Genomic DNA, 21,023 nt, shown 5'->3' on the forward strand with positions numbered 1-21,023 from the left:
TAGCAATAACTTGTTAATGTAAAAAGTGCCACATCAAACTGTCATTTAGTGTCCATATTGGATTGTACGTCTCCCTTCAAGTGGGTGGATAAATCAGTTCAAAGGTCAAAGATCATGGCTAGTAAAGCAAAGTGGTGTCCAGACCAACTTTTGGACTGCATGCAGCTTTATGCCACTGTTTTAAAACTGACACAGGAAGATAGTAGTATAGTATATTTAGGAATGAAAATAACAGGTTGGATCAAAATGTATGAGAGGATCATAGAAAGATACTGAGAGAGATATGACTGTAAGAAAAATGACATATCGTACAGTAAATTAAACATAACATTGGAGAAGTACTGTTGTTAATGAATCTTCGTCATTTCTTGTAAAGTAGGCATTTTTAAATGGTCTGCTGATGGAAGAAAAATACCTTCACTGCATTTATTGACAACAACGAATTTTGACTGCAAGCCATTTTCAAATGAAAAAAATATACATGTCAAATAGCTTAAGGGATATCATGGTAGCAACAGCAGAATATGTAAATTCTTCTTATGTCTATGCATTAAAGCAATCTGCAAGACATTGTTATGATCCATTTAAATATAAGTTGGCTAATTTTAAATTAATTGAAATCATTTCATTTACTGTGGCCTAAAACGTGTGTAGACACTGACTGAACTGGATGCCTATCGTTCACTGTCCATCAGTCAGAAGATTTACAAAGTATGTATACTCCATCAATTTAATATCGCCTTAACACCAAGTGACAAATATGTACATTTGAAATATTCGCAGTTAAGCATCATGACATTTATTTTGGGGTAAAATGTGTAACACATTTTCCATAAAAACAGCCCATTGTTACATGTGTGTTAAAATACGTAAAATGGATATTGTCACCTGATTTATGTGTGAAGCTGCTTAACAGTCAGATGAGCTGGAAGCATGAAGTGACGTTGGCTATTTCTTAAGTTGCCGAGTCTAGCAGTGTGGCAATCTTATGCGAGTACATTGGCGTGCTTGTTCTCATAACGGGTTGAGGAAACAGCAGCAGCAACAAGAACAACAACAAAAACAACAACAAAAACAACAACTTGTACTTCCATAAACCAGGAAGAAGAAAATAAGCAGGAGTGTGGTATTCCAGTAATTCTTTCAATTTCGATCCTACATTTGCCCTTTTTAGCCATGCCTTCACAGGATACCACATCATCTTTTTTTTTTATCAAGGAAAAGGGAAATTACTATACCTTATGGAGCAACAGCCACACCGCAAGGTGCAAGCTGCTGAATTTGTTAAACCCTCAGTCTCTCAAGACTTAATAGCACCAACAATGGATTTAGCAAGGTGGCACTCATTGCAATCCAACCATCAGATGCAATTTTGGCTGAGGAAGAAAACTGATCCATGCTAGAGGGGCTGGAAGAAAAACTTAGCCTTGTTTCCAGTAAGCATGATGAAAGATGCTTAACCACATGCACTACTGAAGATGGTTTCCTGCACATACAAAACAGGATGCACAGCAGTATGTGGGTGTTGCAATTCTGGACTGAACTGCCCCTCAACATGCAAACACTGTTGTGGCTTATCTTGCGGGAACACTCCAGAAATTGGGCTCAACAAGGATGAGGAAGGGATCAAAGGTATGGTCCAAGATGAAGGAGTAGGTGAAGGCATGCAATGGATCCTGAAGATTGGATGCTGGGGCTGCTGTAGTCTCCCAAATTACCTGGATGGAATTGAAATTTGATAAAATGTTAATATCTGATATTTAATTTTTTTTAAATGTTATCACACCCTTTCATTTTTTTCTTTTCTAAAAATTTTTTGTTACTCATAGGTAAATAATAATGACCATTACTATTTACTTGGGTTTAATTTTGGCAACCCACTCTTACCAATTAAGGCAAGGATAAAAATGAATAAAAATACACATGAATGAAGAAAATTAGAAACTAATACATAGAGAACACATGTGTACTCATTAGAGAGCACTCTTCACAATAGAAATTTCATTTCATTGAATAATTTTGACATAAAAGTAAAACAACAAAATGGAATTGCTTTGGCTTGTAAAAAAACTTAATAGTGCTTTAAACTGAGAAACTAGATGCTTTTACAACATGAAATTTCATGCTCTATAACTTTCGTAACTCGACTTTTGAGATACATTTGTTGGAGCCGACTTTTTAGCCAAATTGGTAAAAATGATTGAACTTTGACAACTGATTGGGGATGAACAGCTGCACCAATTTTCACATTTAAATAGATGATTTGACACAAAATTTAATGTTTTTCATTTTGGTAACGGTAAATTTTCAGTAGGACGCAGTTTCCAAGTAATAGGAGAAAATCTCTATATACACAAGACAAAAAAATAAAATCTTCTACCTCGTTTTTTGCAAGCAAAAATTTCCCCATTACTGGCTATGTAATATTAAACCCATGATAAATCTATGATGTCAGGGATCAAAAGAATACAGTACCTTCCAGACAGGAAGAAATTTTAACTGGGATTATGAAATATACAATACTAGAATGTAAAGCAGCAGCTGGCCTCGGCAGCCAGAGACAGTTCTCTCTCTCTCTCTCTCTCTCTGCGCGCGCGCGCGGGTGTGTGTGTGTGTGTGTGTGTGTGTGTGTGTGTGTGTGTGTGCACACTAATTTGGACTAAGGCCTTTTTGGCCAAAAGTTTACTTGTTTGACAGTCTCTTTGTTGTGCCTAGCTGTGATTCTACATCTCTGCTATATGGTGAGCAGCAATGTCAAATATAAGAAAATATGTGATACAGTCAACCTTTAGTGAGAACCACCTTTACCTACTTTAAACAATGAAAACTCCAGGTAGGAATAACAACAACATAGAAAAAGACAGAGTGCTACTTACCATAAAGATAACATGCCAAGCTGCAGACAGGCACAATTAAAAGACAAGTACGTTTTCGGCACAGCCTTTGTCAGAAAAAGACAAACATACACCATTTATTCACACAAGCAAGCACACCTCACGCACATCTGGCCACCACATCCAGCAGCTCAGGCCCCACTGTAACTATCACGTGGGATGGCAGCAGCAAAGGTGGGGAAGGGATAACTTCTGTACAGGTGAGGCAAGGGAAGAGGGCTGTCTGATGGGGTGTGCGTGAAATAGAACGCCAACAGGTGCAGCGTCAGGTTTTGAGGCACGAAGGTGGGGAAAATGGAGGGCAGCGTGTAAAGTAGGTTGAGTACAGGATCTGTATCCTACCCTGCAGCCATTTGATGAAAAAATATTTTTAATTAGGTGTGACATCCCAGAGCCCTAAAAATGATAATAGTACACAGAACAGCTGTTAGTTCGAATCTTGTCAAGTGCTTACAAATTTATTTTCGAATCTTTATCAAAATGATTTTGATCATTATTTTTGATCAATTAATTGATTTAAACATATTTTTAAAATTTCTAATCCTTTGTCACATCATTTTAATCATTGTACTAATTATTCATTTCCTGTTATTTCTCTTGAAAATAAAAGGATTGGAAACTTTGTGCATTTTATTTTAATTATCTTTTATTTATCTATTGTAATATTAAATGTAAATAAAATAAAATTCATGGAAAAAGGGGAAGAGAAGTAATAAATATGCAACAACATGGACAAAAGTATAAAATGATACAATGTAAGAAATTAAATCAAAGTTAATTCATGAAAATACATAAAATCACATGCATAAAGATCCCAAATGACAAAAGAATGGCTGGAAGACAAAATATGGGCAAATGAAATATGTTGATTGAAATGACATGACAAATCATTAGAAATTTAAAACATTGCATTTAAACCAGTTAACAGAATACACTTAATGATAGAAGTCATTTCGATACAGATTTTGAAAATAAAAAACATGGAACCTGATAAGAATTAAACCCATGGCCTTCTGTAACTTGACCACTATTCTGCACCACTGCCCTGTATAGCATTATCATTTTTAAGGATCTATGAATAAGACAAAATTCCCCCCCTTTTTTTTTTGTCACTTACTCGCAAATGAGGGCCCACCTGGTGAATGGCTGCAGGGTGTAATACCCAGGACCCAATCTACATCACTGTACCGTATAGGTGGTTTCAAAAAGTCGGTCCCACTACTGGGGACCTCTCCTTGTTAGCTACAATTCCAGTCCTGTTTACATGCCTGTAGATCACTTGGTAGCTCAATTGTATGGAAATTAATTACCAATCACAATCAGTCATAGCAATAGATTAATGTGCAACTGAAGCTAAAGTTTAATTACAAAATTTGAACATCCTGTGTATCAAATGGGGCAAGATCCATCTTGAGGAAATGTTCATGGAGCTTAGGGCATAGTGAACCTTCTTGTGCATTGCTCCAACACAAAGAACTGCATCTGTATTGCTCTGATTATTTTTACCTTTGTAACATGGGTGAGTCTACAGTTGTTGATACTTTCACATATCTGTAAAAATATTAATAAATTGCTTATGCTTGTTATTGCACCATGAACTCTTGCTCACACTGATCGATCGGACTTAGACAAACAGTTGTATTAATAATCACATGGAATGAGAAGAAAATTAGTTATCTTCTTTCCAGATGATGCTATCCCATTTGCCAAAGTCAAAAAACGATACTTAAAAAAAGTTAAACAATTTTTAATTTCAAATATCCATATGAGAAATGGGCTTTTCACTGCCATAATTACTTTTAACAGAAACATTTTTAAATATATTTGTGTTTTTTTGTCCCACACTTGACAGAGAATGTTTAGTCAAGAAGCATATATCACATCAATATCTACTGGTTAATGGTTTTACAGCTGAGGAAATACTCAATCATTAAATACAAACTAACAAATGGACAAATGATGTTTTGTTTTGTTTTTTCCTTTTCTAACTAGAAATTAAAATCATTGCCAATGACTTATTGATTTTGTATTCTTAGAATTTTGAAAAGGTTTGCTAGAATACTACAATGATGCCTTGTATTGAGAGGGAAAAAAAATCATGTTTTTTTTTTATCTAACCAGGTTTGTAAACAAACCGAAAATTTCTTGGCAGATATGACATATGATCTTAACACACAGTCGAATAGAAAGTACCCTCTGTCACACTGTGTATAGATGCAAAAGATGTTACAAGTAATGTTACCAATACACTATGATTTCTCTATGTATCTTCATTAGCAAACTTAAGTTATAAATCTGCATTACAACCATTATTGAGAACTCGTTGGCTCTTATTAAAGAGTTTTCTTTATCTCTTGAACTACTGTAATATTCTATATACAAAATGTTAAGAATGATCCAGCACTGTCTTAAGCAAAAGGTTGCAAATGACGAAAATAAGCTGAGGGTCTCTTAGTTTCCAAACTAACATCTCTTATCAAATAAAAAGTGAGAAGACCTAAATCACCTACAACTGAGTTGTTATGTACAAAAAGAGAGCAAGAACAAAAATAATTGCTTCACATTAATTTGTCTAATGGAAGGGGGCAGCAATGGAATTAAATAGAGGGACGAAAAGGCAACAGACTCTACTGAAACGAAAGAAGGCAAGAGCAAGGCCGTAACATGGGATAAGGATACAGGATCTAAATCAACAAGACAAGAGCTGGGAGGGTATGCAAAAGATAAACTGCACAGTGGAAAAGACACCGACAACAAGAAACGCTGAACACTGTAAAGCCAAGTTGAGATTAGATGCTTGTATGCTGAGAGGTGTGCCAGATGGAGAAGAAGCAAAGGAAGGGCCAACATAACAGTTTCAGGGCATCAACATTAATGCTGATGGGACAGAGCAAGATGGCTGTTGGCAGAAACAGCTATTGTCATTAAAGGACTCATCAACTAGTCAACAATGGCTTAATTTATTTATGGACAGTAAAATATTTGACAATGACTGCTAATTCTTATAGAATGTCCTCTGGTGCTGGTAGGCACTGCAAACAGACTTTTCCCTTGGAGTGAACATAGTTTTGTTCTGAAACAATCATTAATAACTGTAATCAAGTATTGGGTAAAAGGAAGGATAGAAAAAAAACTGTAACTAATTACACATAAGTGACAACAGTAATAAGTTCTGTAATTATCAGTATATTCACTATTATTTTGTCTTAGATCATTTCACATTTGACAAACATGAGTTACTGATATACACAAATGCAGGAAAAGCATAATTATGGCAATTCTGTAGTCAATTATTCCATAAATGTTGACTTCATTAAAATAACACTTTTCTTCCTTAGTAGTTCCCATAGTGTTTCAGCCTGTAAACAGAATAATGAGTCTCACAATTATGTGAAGATTTTCCATTTTAACACTGAAGAATATATATATATATAAAAAGCAAATACAAACCTGTACAGAAGAGCAGTACTTTTGTTATTTCCCACAGACAAATAACCACTGTTTCTAGAGAAGTTCAGGCACTGTGGCCTGGAAATTTTTGACTCAAATGCTGGAAAATTGCTAAAGACAGTCATCGATGGGAAGTGAACCTGAAACACACAACTATGAAAGCCACAGATAGGTAGAAAATTTTAATATTAAATCATAATAATTTTCCTGGTAAGCGTGCCAAGAAATAATTGCCAAACATTGTCCCTAGAAGATACAAAAGATATCAAACAATTTAAATCTGCGTGTGTTGTCATTTGTGAGAAAATTGGCATGTTAAATAAATAGCTATTAAGTCAAACTGTTTCAATTTCCTAATGTAATCTATAAGGGGAGGACCTGAAAACAGTGAGTTCTGTATCAAATGTGTTTCTATTATTATGCCAAATTACAACCTTAAACTTCTACTTTCCTGGATTGAAAGTAATCAGCAACTTCTACAATAAAATCAGAAACATTTAACTGAGTAAAATATATTTTACTTCCAGTAGATTTGTAAAATGTAAAGTGAGAAAATTTATTTTGCCACCAAAAGCGAAACACAGTTCAATTCACTGAGAGCAAAGCAAAGCTAAAGCTTCAATTACACTGCATCAAGATAGTGTACAACTCTACCTGAAAATGGAGTTCGGAGAGGTAGCCAGATTTAACAAAAAATGTATTCTGTTTTCAAAGGAGATGGCTGTAAATCATTAATTTGCAGTTAAACAGGAATAAGCATGGAATTAAATGAAGCTTGATGAGATAAGTGCTGCAAATTAAGAATGATGATTAGCAATGACTATAACAAACCAACATAAGATGGCAAATAAATGAAAATGAGAGATGACGACTGTAACATGCCAGCCGACCTCCCCCCATGATGCGGGAGATGAACCGCAGTGGGTGGGAAAAGGAGACGGTAATTCGGATGCGCAGGAGAACTACGAACATGGGCAACGTAACTGGCTAGCAGTTGTGCATGCCTAACCTACAATGGAGGGATTCCGGCCTCCACAAGGACGCTGGTCACCAGACTCGTCGTAAAAGCTTCTGTTACTAGACGAACGCCACAGTGGTCCACTGGGTCGAGTAAACGCAATGCTGAGGGCGCCGCCGAACCATAAACCAGACTCCCATAGTAAAGGCGGGATTGAACAAGGGCTCTGTAGAGCTGCAGCACCATAGAGCGATCTGCACCCCAGTTTGTGTTGCTCAGGCAGCGGAGGGCATTGAGGTGCTGCCAGCACTTCCGCTTAAGCTGACGAAGGTGAGAAAGCCAAGTCAATTGCACATCGAAAACCAGTCCTAAGAATCGATATGTCTCCACTACAGTGAGTGGATCATCATTAAGGTACAGTTCTGGTTCCAGATGAACGGTACGATGCTGACAGAAGTGCATAACATACGACTTTGCGGCTGAAAACTGGAAACTGTGGGCTAGAGCCCATGACAGTACCTTGTGGATGGCTCCCTGTAGGTGCTGCTCAGCAACACCAGTACTGGTGGAGCAGTACGAAATCCGGAAGTCGTCTGCATACAGAGAAGGTGAGACGGATGGCCCTACAGTTGCTGCTGGACCATTAATGGCCACTAAAAACAGATATACACTCAATACAGAGCCCTCCAGGACCCTATTCTTCTGGATATGGGGGGAACTACGGGAGGCACCAACTTTGACACGGAAAGTACGAAGTGACAGGAAATTTTGGATAAAAATCAGGAGCAGGCATCTGAGACTCCACTCGTATAATGTGGCAATGATATGATGTCGCCAGGTGGTGTCGTAAGCTTTTCGTAAATCAAAAAAGACGGCAACCAGGTGCTGGCATCTGGAAAAGGCTGTTTGGATGGCAGACTCTAGGGACACAAGATTACCTGTGGTAAAGCGAGCCTGGCAGAAGCCGCCCTGACATGCAGCCAGTAGGCCACATGACTCCTGGACCCAACCCAACCCTCTACACACCATATGTTCCAGCAGCTTACAAAGAACGTAGGTGAGACTGAGGAGCCGATAGCTATCAACATCAATTGGGTTTTTACTGGGTTTCAGCACTGGAATGATGGTGCTCTCCCGCCATTGTGATGGAAAGACACCATCGCACCAGATGCGATTGAAGGTGACGAGGAGATGTCGCTTGTAGTCAGATGAAAGATGTTGAATCTACTGACTGTGTATCTGATCTGGCCCAGGAGCTGTGTCGGGGCAATGTGCAAGGGCACTGAGAAGCTCGCACTCTGTAAATGGAGCGTTATAGGATTCACTGTGGTGTGTAGTGAACAAGAGGACTTTCCCTTCCAGCCGCCGTTTGAGAGTGCGAAAGGCTGGGGGGTAATTCTGTGACGCAGAGGCTCGAGCATAGTGCTCGGCAATCGCGTTTACATTGGTAGATAACACACCATTTTGCGTCGGTAGATAACACGCCATTTATGTTAACACCGAGAACACCTGTTGGGGTCTGGTACCTGAAAACACGTTTGATCTTTGCCCAGACTTGGAAAGGTGACATACGGCACTCAATGGTCGAGACTTCTCTCTTCCAACACTCCTGCTTCCACCATTTGATAAGTTGGCGAACGTGGGCATGGAGCCGTTTAAAGGCTATGGGGTGCTCCAGGGAAGGGTACCACTTATGCCGCTGTAGAGCTCACCAATGCTCCTTAATTGCTTCAGCGACTTCCGGGGACCACCAAGGGACTGCCTTTTGCCGGGGGCATCATGAGTGCAAAGGATTGCGTTTTCTGCTGCAGAAACGATTGTTGTAGTCATCTGCTCAGCAATCACATCGATGTTACCATGTGGGGGAGACTCAACGGTGACAGCAGAGGTGAAAGGTTCCCAGGCTGCCTTATTTAAAGCCCATCTGGGCAGGCGTCCGTGGGCCTGACACCGGGGCAGATGGGGAAGTGGTCACTACCACACAGGTCGTGATGTGCTCTCCAGTGGACAGATGGGAGAAGTCCTGGGCTGCAAATTGATACATCAATGGCTGAGTAACTACCATGAGCCACACTGAATTGTGTGGCGGCCCCAGTATTTAAGAGGCAAAATGCAAAGGTCGAACTGAGAGTAAAGTTTCGACATCTCTGCCTCAGCCAGTAAGCACGGTGCCACCCCACAAGGGGTTATGGGTGTCAAAATCTCCCAAAAGTAGAAAAGGTTTAGGGAGTTGATCAATCAGTGCAGCTAATACATTCAGGGGTACTGCACCATTTGGAGAAAGATATACATTGCAGACAGTTATTTCCTGTGTCGTCCTTATTCTGACACGTCACAGCTTCAAGAGGGGTTTGAAGGGCCACAGTTTCACTACAGACTGAGTTTAGGACATAAATGAAAACTCCACTTGACACTCTATTATAGTCACTACCGTATTTACTCGAATCTAAGCCGCACTTTTTTTCCGGTTTTTGTAATCCAAAAAACCGTCTGCGGCTTAGAATCGAGTGCAAAGTAAGCGGAAGTTCTGTAAAATGTTGGTAGGTGCCGCCACAACTAAGTTCTGCCGTCTAATATATGTAGCGCTACACGGGCATGCTTTGCAGGCACAAAGATAAATACTGGCACCAAAACCTCTGCGTCCGTAAATAAATTAAAAAGGTGGAAGGCGAGCTTTTTTTCTCCGCCCCAAGTTTCGACCATTGCATTTTCATACATTATCCAGCGAAGTAAATACAAATTTCGTATTGTTCATCTTCGAATGTAGCAGCATTTCAATGTACTACGAAAATCCGACTGGCAATACTGTTTGGGATGTTTGTCAATATGGGAAACTCTACATTCTGAATTTTTTTTCTGCCTGCGAGAAGAGTTGGTTGCTAATAGGAACTTTTATGAATTGTGAATCACATGCAGTATTCTCTTCACCATAAGAATAATACGAATATAAACATTTTGTCATGTACTCTTTCGTGTTTGCAGCTATCTCATTTAAATCCTGTCACCCTAATAAACTACGAAACTAGAGTGAGATAACAGCAAACGCGGAAGAATTCACATATCATGTTGTGTTTATATTCATATTATTCTTATGCCTAATAGTGATAGTCAGAAACGAAGCACAGCAATTGACTGGATTTTTACATTTAAGATGACTAATTTCTGTGCAAAATGTAATGTACTAAAGAGGTGTCTGCAAAGATTTTCAAAGGGAGAAAAATTTTCGTTAAACTCTCGTTCAGAACATCATCTATTATACGCAGTCTATTATTTGGTTCTTGTTGATCATAATCAAAGTAAGCAGCAGTGTAAGTAACAACAAATAGCAGTCTCTTGCCATTGTTTCGCTAATGAGGCGATTCCTCTCTCTCTCTCTCTCTCTCTCTTTTTTTTTTTTTTAAATTGTAAGACACGGTACCGTGCACAAAAGCAAGCCATGCGGTGAGCGGCGACAGGCCGTAAACACTCATTATCAGAAAGCGACAAACTATGCATGGCACAATACAGTAATGCATTTTCAGCTTAGAAAGACGTAAACACCTGTAACAAAGAGAACGGCACTTATCAGATCAAAGAAAAATAAGCAATCAATTCAAACCATACGAAGCAAGTGAAAAAGGAAGGGTACCTGTATAAATACGGATGGAGCACCTGACGCATATCAATGGCTACCTGGTAAAGCTTAACTGCTAAGCTTACGACTCGAACCAAACTACTGTAGCTGTATCATCATTCATTCGACCTAAATTATGTCTCATATTATAATGGACCAACTTTGTTTCGATTTGGAGGTGCGGCCTAAAACTTTTCTCTCCCCTTGAATTTTGAGTCTCAAATTTCAGGTGCGGCTTAAATTTGGTAATTTTTTTTTCCTTGATTTCGAGTCTCATTTTTCAGGTGCGACTTAGATTCGAGTGCGGCTTAGATTTGAGTAAATACAGTATAGTTCCTGTAATATTTTTTATAGCTGCGGAGGGCTGGGGTCCGCATTGCCAGGAACCAGGTTTCCTGGAGGGTAATGCAGAAAGCAAGTGTAAAGCTTAACAGTTGCTGTAGCTCAGGCAGACAGTGGAAAAACTGCTACAATTCCACTGGAGGATGACGTCACCGTGAGACTGGGAAGGCATGGAACATTCAATGAGGGAGGTTACACCTCAAGGTCACCTGCTGCCACCTACTTATTGCCTTAGCATTGCGTCTGAGGATCCAGCAAGATCTAGGTCCTCAGCGGACGCCAGAACCTCGACCTTATCATCGGACACAGAGCTTGTAGATAGCGGTGATGTGGGTGCCACCACTATTCGCTTGGTCTTGGGGATGATCTTTTTGGACTTCTCTCACTGTTCCTTGGGCTTCCCTGGCTGGGAAGACTTCACGGATTCAGTCTCCTGGACCGTGGATGAGTGTGAAGCCCTAAAACCAGCAGCTTTTGGGCTCTTCAGCCACTGGCAGGTGTCATCTTTCCCACCACTCCTGGAAAGGGAGTGACCCAAGGGACCCCTTTCTAACGAGAGGAGCCGAAGAAGACTTACGCTTCTCCATCTCAGAAGTGGGGACTGATACCCCTGATGTTTGGGGGTTTGTTGCTCCAGAAGTAGGTGGTGCGGGAGCAACAGGAAGGGAAGTGCCCCCCCCCCCCACACCACCATCAAGGGGGCAGGTGTAGTCTTCTGGTTCTGAGAGGCGACAGGAATGTGAGGAACTGATGGGGCGAGAACCGTTCTTGCAGCGGCGGCAGAAGAGGTGGTCGTAGCCACAGGATGTAGTTGCTCAAATTTCCTCTTAGCCTCAGTGTAGGACAGTCGGTCCAGAGTCTCATATTCCATGATTTTCCTCTTGTTTTGTAAAATCCTGCAGTCTGGCGAGCAAGGTGAATGATGCTCTCCACAGTTGACACAGAGGGGAGGCTGGGCACAGGGAGTATTGAGATGTGATGAGCATCTGCAATCTCGACATGTGAGGCTGGAAGTACAGCAGGAAGACATAAGGCCGAACTTCAGCACTCAAACACACCGCATTTGGGGGGGGGGGATATATGGTTTGATGTCGCAGCGGTTGACCATCCATCACCTTCACCTTCTCGGGCAATGTGTCACCCTCGAAGGCCAAGATGAAGGAACCAAGGCAACCTGATTATCCCTCAGACCCCGATGGACGTGCTGGATGAAATGAACACCTTGCCGCTCTAAATTGGTGTGCAGCTCATCGTCGGACTGCAAAAGAAGGTCCCTGTGGAATATAATACACTGGACCATATTTAAGCTCTTATGGGGCTTGATGGCAACAGAAACATCTCCCAACTTGTCACAAGTGAGTAATGCCCGTGACTGGGCAGAGGATACTGTTTTTATCAAGACTGACCCAGAGCGCATTTTGGACAAGCCCTCCACCTCCCCAAACTTGTCGTCGTAATGCTCCACAAAAAACTGAGGCTTCGTGGACATGAAACATTCCCCATCAACTCTTGTACATACGAGGTACCAGGGCGAATAAGCTTCACTGCCATCCTTAGCATGGCGTTCCTCTCATGGTGTGGCCAGGCCAGGGAGGGGAATGATTTGGAATTATATTTATTACCACTGAGGTTAGACTTTGCCCACTTAGAAACTGCTGGCGGCGAACCACCAGCAAGAGATGATGTACTACGCTTCATAGTGTGTCATCCACCCTGATGCCACCCACTCCGACCAGGGGCCCTCCCCACGAGCACCGCCCAGCCTCAGCAACGGCCACCTGGCAGGATGACCATTGCTGGGAGTCCTGATGCCCCAGGGAGATGGGCATCTACTCCATGGCATATATGGGGAGATGGGGAGTTAATGGCTCAGGCATCAGCAGAGCAATCCCTGTGTTGTCAGGGGGCTACAACCAACAGGGTACATGGCGGCCCCACCACAACAGACTGGCTACCATGCTGGAAATGAGGGCCTAAGAAGTTCATGGTCATCATCGGTACAAAAAGCGACACTGCATAGTGCATGGTGGAAAAGGAAGGTGTCCTCGCCCAAGAGATGGAGAATGAGCGGGACTGCAATGCGACGACGAGAAAGTGGGCTAAAGATCTCAATGCATGCTCTGCGGGAAAATTTAGAAAGATGGAGGTCAAACCTGACAGGGGACCATCACATTAAGGCTGAATCTTGTGAGACTCCTTTTAGTCACCTCTTACGACAGACAGGAATACCTTGGGCCTATTCTAACCGACCTAGTGAAACAAGTGTAAAAAATCAGGTTGGATAAATAGTGACATTTAAGTCAGAAATTTGCAATACATGAAAAGCGGTTAAGAGAAACCTGTACTGAGCAGTTTCCTGGATGAAATGAACTGAGAACATTACTTGTGAATGAGCAAAAGCGAAAATTATTCATACAAATTCAAAGGGAGCACAATAAGCATCATGACCATCCAATCAATTGTCAACAAAACCCCAAAACTTACGGACACATGACACAAAAACAAGAAGAGACTGCTCATAAAGACACAATCCTATGAAACTTCATCAAACTGTCATCTTGCTGGGGAATGAAGGTGTTTTACAATATGAATAATGTTTCAATAACTGAAGGTAACTAACATTTTTCACCTGAACAAAATACAATTTTCTGAATCCATATGCAGTGCTTTCAGGAAGTATATCCTGATGTTCCAAACCTTTCCAAATAAACAAGATAACTGAATTACAGTAGTCAAAGAATAAGTTTGAGTAGAATAACGGAATGTTAACAATGTTCAGTAAATAATATATTGTCAGATACCTAAAATTCTGCATAAACAAGTTCAAAGTGGTTTAATGTGCACTCCACACAATATTATTACCATGCAAAATCAAAATTTATAAAACAAATAAATTAACAAACACACTAAAATAAAAAGTAAATATTCATGTTTGAACCCACAAATTTGTGATGTATGCGAACTGATACAAACTGCTTTCTGACAATATGACACTGTTTCACAGTAAGTATCTAGCAACATAATAACTTACCAGTTTTAAAGCGTTCTTCTTATCATCAGAAGCCATGGCAAGAATCTCAGATGACGAGTTAAACTGCAATGAAGTAACTGCAGTAGTGAGATTAAGTAAGATCTTGGCAGGTCGAGGAGCAGAACTTAATGTAAGGCTTGCTGATTCATATATATTTACGACTCCCGAACGTGACCCACAGGCCAAGTACTGTCCATTAGGAGACAATGCAAGGCTTGAACCAACAATGCAGCCATCATCAACAAATCTATGCAAACACGTCCTGCTTCCCATATCCCAAACATAAACTTCACCACAATCTAAAAGAAAGGAAATTAACCACTCTCAGATACACATAAAAAAGTTTTTATTTAGAATTTATTGCAAATAACCCTGAGGGAGTCTCTCTCTCTCTCTCTCTCTCTCTCTCTCTCTCTCTCTCTCTCTCTCTCACACACACACACACACACACACACACACACACACTACTGTGACAGTCTGAGGTAAGCAGCAATCTTTGTTTGTGTGGTAGGTGGAAATACAGAAGAGATATAGGTGTGAACAGGGAAGGATGGCAGGGTGGAAAGGTGCTATCATTGCCCGTGGGAGCATGCAGGGACATGGTGGGGACAGAACAGAGCTGCTAGGTACACTGTTGGGCTGCATAACATCACTGAGCAAGGGGCAGGAAGGATATTTCTCGTTTCAAGGCATGATGAGAGGTAATCAAAGCCATGGCGGATAATGCAGTTCAGCTGCTCCAATCCTGGGTGGTATTGAGTCACAAGAGACATACTAGTCTGGTTGGACAGTGGGTATATGGGGGTACAGTAGATGACAGGACAGACATGACACAAAACATGCTTTTCTGGACAAGGTGGGGTGGGTTATTTTTGCTTATGAAGCACGTAGTCCAATAGCTGAATGTATCTAGCATTCATTTCCATTGTGCCCATTGATCATTAATTGCCACTGTGGAAGGTCTTCAATGTTGTACATCATTGATTGACTGCCTTGCTGTTGTAGTTATGTAAATAAACACTCTGTTAATGTGGCTGGCTTGTATTTTCTTACTTTCTGAAATTGACGGAATTTTGTGGTGCTAAAACTTGTGAACAGGGAGCTTGATGGATGTCATTGGGCAATACACTGCCACCTTCTTGCCACTGATGGAGGACACAGCTGCTACAATATTAAAAAGGTTCCACAAGTGTGTGCTGTAGAGTAGGCACACTAAACAGATTACTGATGCTGACCACTGCTCTTGTGGCTGAGAAGAGAATAACCATGGCCCACATAGCCTGCTGCTGCCATTAGAAAAATACTAGGAAGTGTCTTGTCTAACCCAAAAAAGATTATATCATTGTACATATTTAATTTAAAATGACTTGTCAATTGTTGTGTGGTAGGCACTAGCATCTCTGACCAGTGAATTGTTTCATTTAGTCAGTCTTGGCTTATTTGAAACAGTGGAATATTTTGACAGCATGCACAGCATTTATTTTAAATGCTAAGAACAACAATGCCACTTTAAGAGTTATAAGGTTTGGAAAGAACACAATCTCATCAAGAGAGGTCTTGTCATGTGTCTAGTATCCAAACTTAAATAATGTTCATATGACACACTGTGAGAGGATATTAAATATCGCAAGACATGCTTGGAATAAGAGTTGTTACTTCTCTCACAGCTTGATGACATTTTACACCGTCTTATCTCGGATGAGGAGTGCAACAAGGACTTAGTTCTTTGCTACGGGTATTCTGACAAGCTGAAACATTCAATTTACGAGGCCCAAGAAGGTATTAAGAAAAAACTTGTCTACTTCTACAGTGACATCATGTGTGACTGATGCAATCTCGTTAGTGATTTGGATCCCTATGCCAATTAAGATGCCATCTATTAAGTTTAAACCATTCTCTGGCGACACTGAGACCTGGCCCAGATTTTGGGAACAGTTTCAAAGCTGTATCAACAGGAATGCTTCTATGTCTACTATTCTTAAATATGTGGTCCTAAAATTAGATTACGTTAGATTAGATTTGCTTTCATTCCAACTGATCTGTAGGGAGGAGGTCCTCCAGGATGTAGAACATGCCAGAAAAACAAGAATACATGACAAATATTTACAACTAAAATGAATAAGCTAATGTACCTTCCACAGGTCCCAAGTGTAATGACTGACAGTTTTTTTCTTCCCACTATATGAAAGGATCATTTTACAACACTCATTTACTAAGATCGCACTAAATTTAAAATTTAAAAAAATGTTTTATTTATTTATATGATGATAATAAAATAGAATTACTAAAATACTTATTTACAATGAACACATTACTGCACTGAAATGGTGCAGAAGTTAGCCACACACACACACACACACACACACACACACACACACACACACACACACAAATCAGTTGGTTCAACTGAGAAATTCATCAATGGAGTAGGAGGAGCTGGCCACCAATAAATTCTTTAGGCTTCTCTTAAACTGAATTTCACTGGCTGTTAAGCTTTTTATGGCTGCTGGCAAGTTATTGGAAATGTGTGTTCCTGAATAATGATATCCCATAGGTTAGCCCAAACAAGTGGGTGATGGCACAACAACCGCTCAGAACTGGCCCACTCAGAATATTTACAAGAATCGTGATCCACTCGAGCTGAATCTTCTGAAACTCTTAATATGACACTCACAGAATGCATTAAACACATCCAAGCTCTGGAATACTTAGATAAGTAAGTAAATGCATATGGCAAGGTTCTTGTGCCAAAAACTTTGCGCACTTTTCCTACAGACATTTATCGGCATTTGATAATTAAAATCAAAAGAGAGAAACTATTCAAAGGAGACATGCTACACACTACCGCATCCACTCTCAATGTTAACTTGAAGCAAGGTTGTTTGAAACACAGAGACATACTGTGAAGCTTTACTGTGTGTATTGCAAACATAAAGATAATTGAGAACAAGACTGCAAGACAATAAAGGACATTCCAGAGTGCCTCAAAAAACTATGATTAATAGATTTGGTCTTAATCAAGGCCACACTGTCACAGACTTTTCGAAGAAAGAACGAGCTGTCTGCTCTTACTGCAAAGGGAGTCATCACCGAACAATTTGTGATGATTCAAACTAACCAAAGCTACCCCACAAACAATCTGATTCACTCATCATCCCAGTTAATAGGTCAGTGGGCAATGCCATAATGGGATCCACAAGTTTCACACATCTTCAGACAGGGTCAGCAGGAAAGCTTACTCACATGTTGTATTTTGGAAGCAGGCAGCAGACCAATGTTCATTTGCTAAAATCTAGTTGATAATATAAACCTATGGATATCAATATTCGACCTCTGTCAGTAGATGCATTTGAACCTTCTTTGACATCCATGCCTCGCAAATTTGTGCGATTCAAGCTAAGCAATGCTCATGTTAGGCTCAATGATTTCGAGAGTATACATAACACCACGAAACATCCAAGTGTGCCCAAAGATGTTGCAATAAATAAAAATTTCCTACACTTACAACTGGTGTATCCCACTGAAGGGAAAGCGGATATTCCTATAGAATTACTTACTGGAGCTGATTACTAACTGGAAATAGTGGACGATGCAGAGCCGATATGCATTTCTCCATCTCTAGCACAGTTTCTCTCTAAACTTGGGTGGATCCTCAGTGGATTTTGCCTGGATGTTTTAGCTGAACACACAACCACTAATCTCATAAATCTAACTGTTGAAGAACTGAATGACACTACACACAGCTTTTGGAACTTAGACTCTATTGGAATGAGTATCAATCAAGAACGATTAATGAGTGAGAAATAGGCAATAGTACTGAAAAAGTTTCGGGCAACACACATGCTTGCGGATCAACGATGAGTAGTTAGCTTCCCTCGAATATCCACTGTTGTTCTACCTAATAGCTTTCACAATGCTGAGAGGCGTTTTGCTGTCTTACAGAAAAGGCTATGCAGAAATGATGACCTAAGATGCACTTATGACAATTTAGTGTGAGAATACGTTAGAAACAATCACAGAGTTGGTTCCTTCAGACGAATCTTAGAACATGTTCATGGATGACTTTGCTGCAGGAACTGAATTGGAAAGCAGCCTCTTGCTATAGCATGAGTTAATTTATGAAGAAAATACAACTGATGTGGTCAAAGTGGGTGACTAATTCACTACAATTATCCACTATTTGGAAGGTGGAAGGAAGATATACCGAAACAGAAATCACAATTCTAGGGATGACATGGAACTCAGAATAAGGCACAATGTCAGCGAGTCAGCAACAAGTCACCAAAAAATTTTCAGAGACAATTGCAACAAAAAGAAATTTACTACAAGCAACAGCAGGTCTTTATGATCCTTTGGGATTAATAACTTTGATATCCATCACACTAAAAATTCTGTTTCAAGACACTTGGCTGCTCGGACTAGGTTGGGACAAATGCTTGCCCCACAACTTATCAGTTAGATGGCTCACCTGGATGCCAAACCTCCCGGAGCAACCTAATATTAATATTCTAAGGTGGATCCAACTGTCAGAGAATGACAGCACCTACATTAATATTTTCTGTGATGCATCTGAGAGAATATGGCATTGTCTTATATATCACTTCTAGTGGTAACATTGCCAAACTAATGTGCATTGAAAGTAGATTAATGCCTGTGAAAGAAGCAGTACTTCCTTGGCTTTAACTGCTAGCAGCACTGACATGAACCAGACTACTACACTACTATTGCAAGGTCAGAACCTTTGACCTTAAGAGAGTGATACTTTGGACTGACTCCATTGTAACCCTTGGATGGATAAAGGGTGATCTCGCCACTCGTAAAATACTTGTATGCAACTAAGTGACAGAGATACAAACACAATCCACACCATCTCGGTGGAGACACTGTCCACGCAAAGACAACCCAGCAGATTTAGTTTCTTTATTGCCGAGCAATCATCATGTACCTATTGCACCTAAAATTTTATTGGGAGCTAGGAAGTTGGAGAAACTTCCTCAGACTTTACTCATTTAGGCTCCAAAATCATTCCATGTAAACAGATCCAGCTCTTAATGGAAATTGTTACGAATCACAACTTACGTCCTCCATTTCAAAAGGAAACACTTTCAGAATATGGACACATGCAAAGAATTCACTGCAGGAGAGACAGCAGTAGCTCATCTTTATTGGATTAAAACTGTGCAGCAAGAATGTGTCTCCTCAGAAATCATCACTCTAAGCAAAGGTCTCCATGTCCTAGCATATCCAACAGAAAATGCTTCAACCTATATTTAGATGGTGATTTATTAGGTTTACGAGGTCTCCTGCGACCTGCCAAGGTGTCTATTGAAGATCATCATCCCATTATTCTAGAATGAAACCAACACTTCACTAAACTTCTGATCATGTACATGCATATCAATTTACACCACCTTTGAGTTTGAGTGGTTCTTTTACAACTAGGAAAATCCTTCTGGATACTATACTCTTGTCGTGTGATCAGAATGGTCCTATGTAGTTACCTTCCCGGCCCGCAGATAGAAACACCACTATCAGCTGATATAAGTGAAACTTCAAAAGCCATTTGCAATTTCTTTAATTGATTTTGCTGAGCCCCTATGCTCAAAATCAGGCATCACTATAAATAAGTGTTACATCCTATTAATCCATCCAGCACAGTTGTGTGCTGTAACTAGAGTGCTATATTTAGAACTAATAACCAACTTGACAACGGACCACTTCCTATTAGTCTTCCAAAGGTTTATAGGTTGGCATGGTATTCCACATCTAGGTTAATAAAGCCAAAACTTTCCATGCAGCTAACTGAGTGATAACAGATGTACGGGCTGTTATCTCTCCTGACAAGACACACCAGTTTGTCGCACAACAGGGTATCACATGGAAGTTAATACTGCCACGAGTGCCTTGATGGGGAAGATGGCGGGAGCAGTTGGTTTGCTCAATTAAATGATGCCTTCACAAGGTACTGGGTCACTGCAGCACGGATGAGGATGGGCTACAAACTATAGTTGCGGACATATAAGCCACCCTCGATTCAAGATCCATCACACAAATTGAGTACAAAATTGAGTTCAATTTTGGTGAACTCAATTTTCTCCCCACAGACCCTGAGTCACCAAAAACAACAGAATTGTTAAGACAATTTAAGCTGCTGCATAAGATATCTGATGACTTTTGGAAGTGGTGGAGCAAAGAGTACTTATTGCTCCTTCGCACCTTCCATCAAGTTAAGAACATTGGTACGGCACTGAAGATCCAGGTTGGAGACATTGTACTTCTTCAAAAGGACGTACTTCCCTGCCACATGTGGAAGACAGCAAGAGTGAAAGCACTACAAAGAGGTCATGATGGATTACCTCAAACTGTCATACCAGTTACCCTGGATGGAAATGTTACCAGGGTTATTGCTGCGGAAATTGCCCAGGGTAGGGATGGTATGCAAAGTCAGCGACACTGTACATCGTTGTCCTGAGTATTTTATTTTTGTACCTGTTTGTATAATATTGTTAACTGCCTTGTTGTTGTAATCACATAAATAAACACTACTAAAGTGATTGGTTTGTACTTTCTTACTTCTGAACTCTACAACAACAGCCTACTCTATATGATGAGCAGTGATCGGTCTTTCGACGCTGTTGTTGATCCAACCTGGATTTTCCATTTTTTAATGATACATGCTACCTACTTCAAGAGGCTATTTAGTTGGGTCCTTTAACCTGTTGAATCTTATAGGAA

General features: G+C 40.3%; 1 protein-coding gene across 1 annotated transcript in view; it reads right to left on the reverse strand.

Annotated features, from left to right (window-relative positions):
- Window positions 1-6,060: 6,060 nt before the first annotated feature.
- LOC126254716 (U3 small nucleolar RNA-associated protein 18 homolog) overlaps window positions 6,061-21,023 on the reverse strand; it is an 86,759-nt gene continuing 71,796 nt past the window's right edge. Inside the window, exons 8-10 of the mRNA XM_049955334.1 lie at window positions 14,289-14,587; window positions 6,345-6,484; window positions 6,061-6,253 (exon numbers count right to left, since the gene is read on the reverse strand). Of these exons, the coding sequence (XP_049811291.1) occupies window positions 6,229-6,253; window positions 6,345-6,484; window positions 14,289-14,587 (464 nt within the window). The 3' untranslated portion in view covers window positions 6,061-6,228. The remainder of the gene's footprint in view (window positions 6,254-6,344; window positions 6,485-14,288; window positions 14,588-21,023) is intronic.

The sequence above is a fragment of the Schistocerca nitens genome, chromosome 1 (assembly GCF_023898315.1).
Source record: "Schistocerca nitens isolate TAMUIC-IGC-003100 chromosome 1, iqSchNite1.1, whole genome shotgun sequence".
Taxonomy (NCBI): Eukaryota; Metazoa; Arthropoda; class Insecta; order Orthoptera; family Acrididae; genus Schistocerca; species Schistocerca nitens.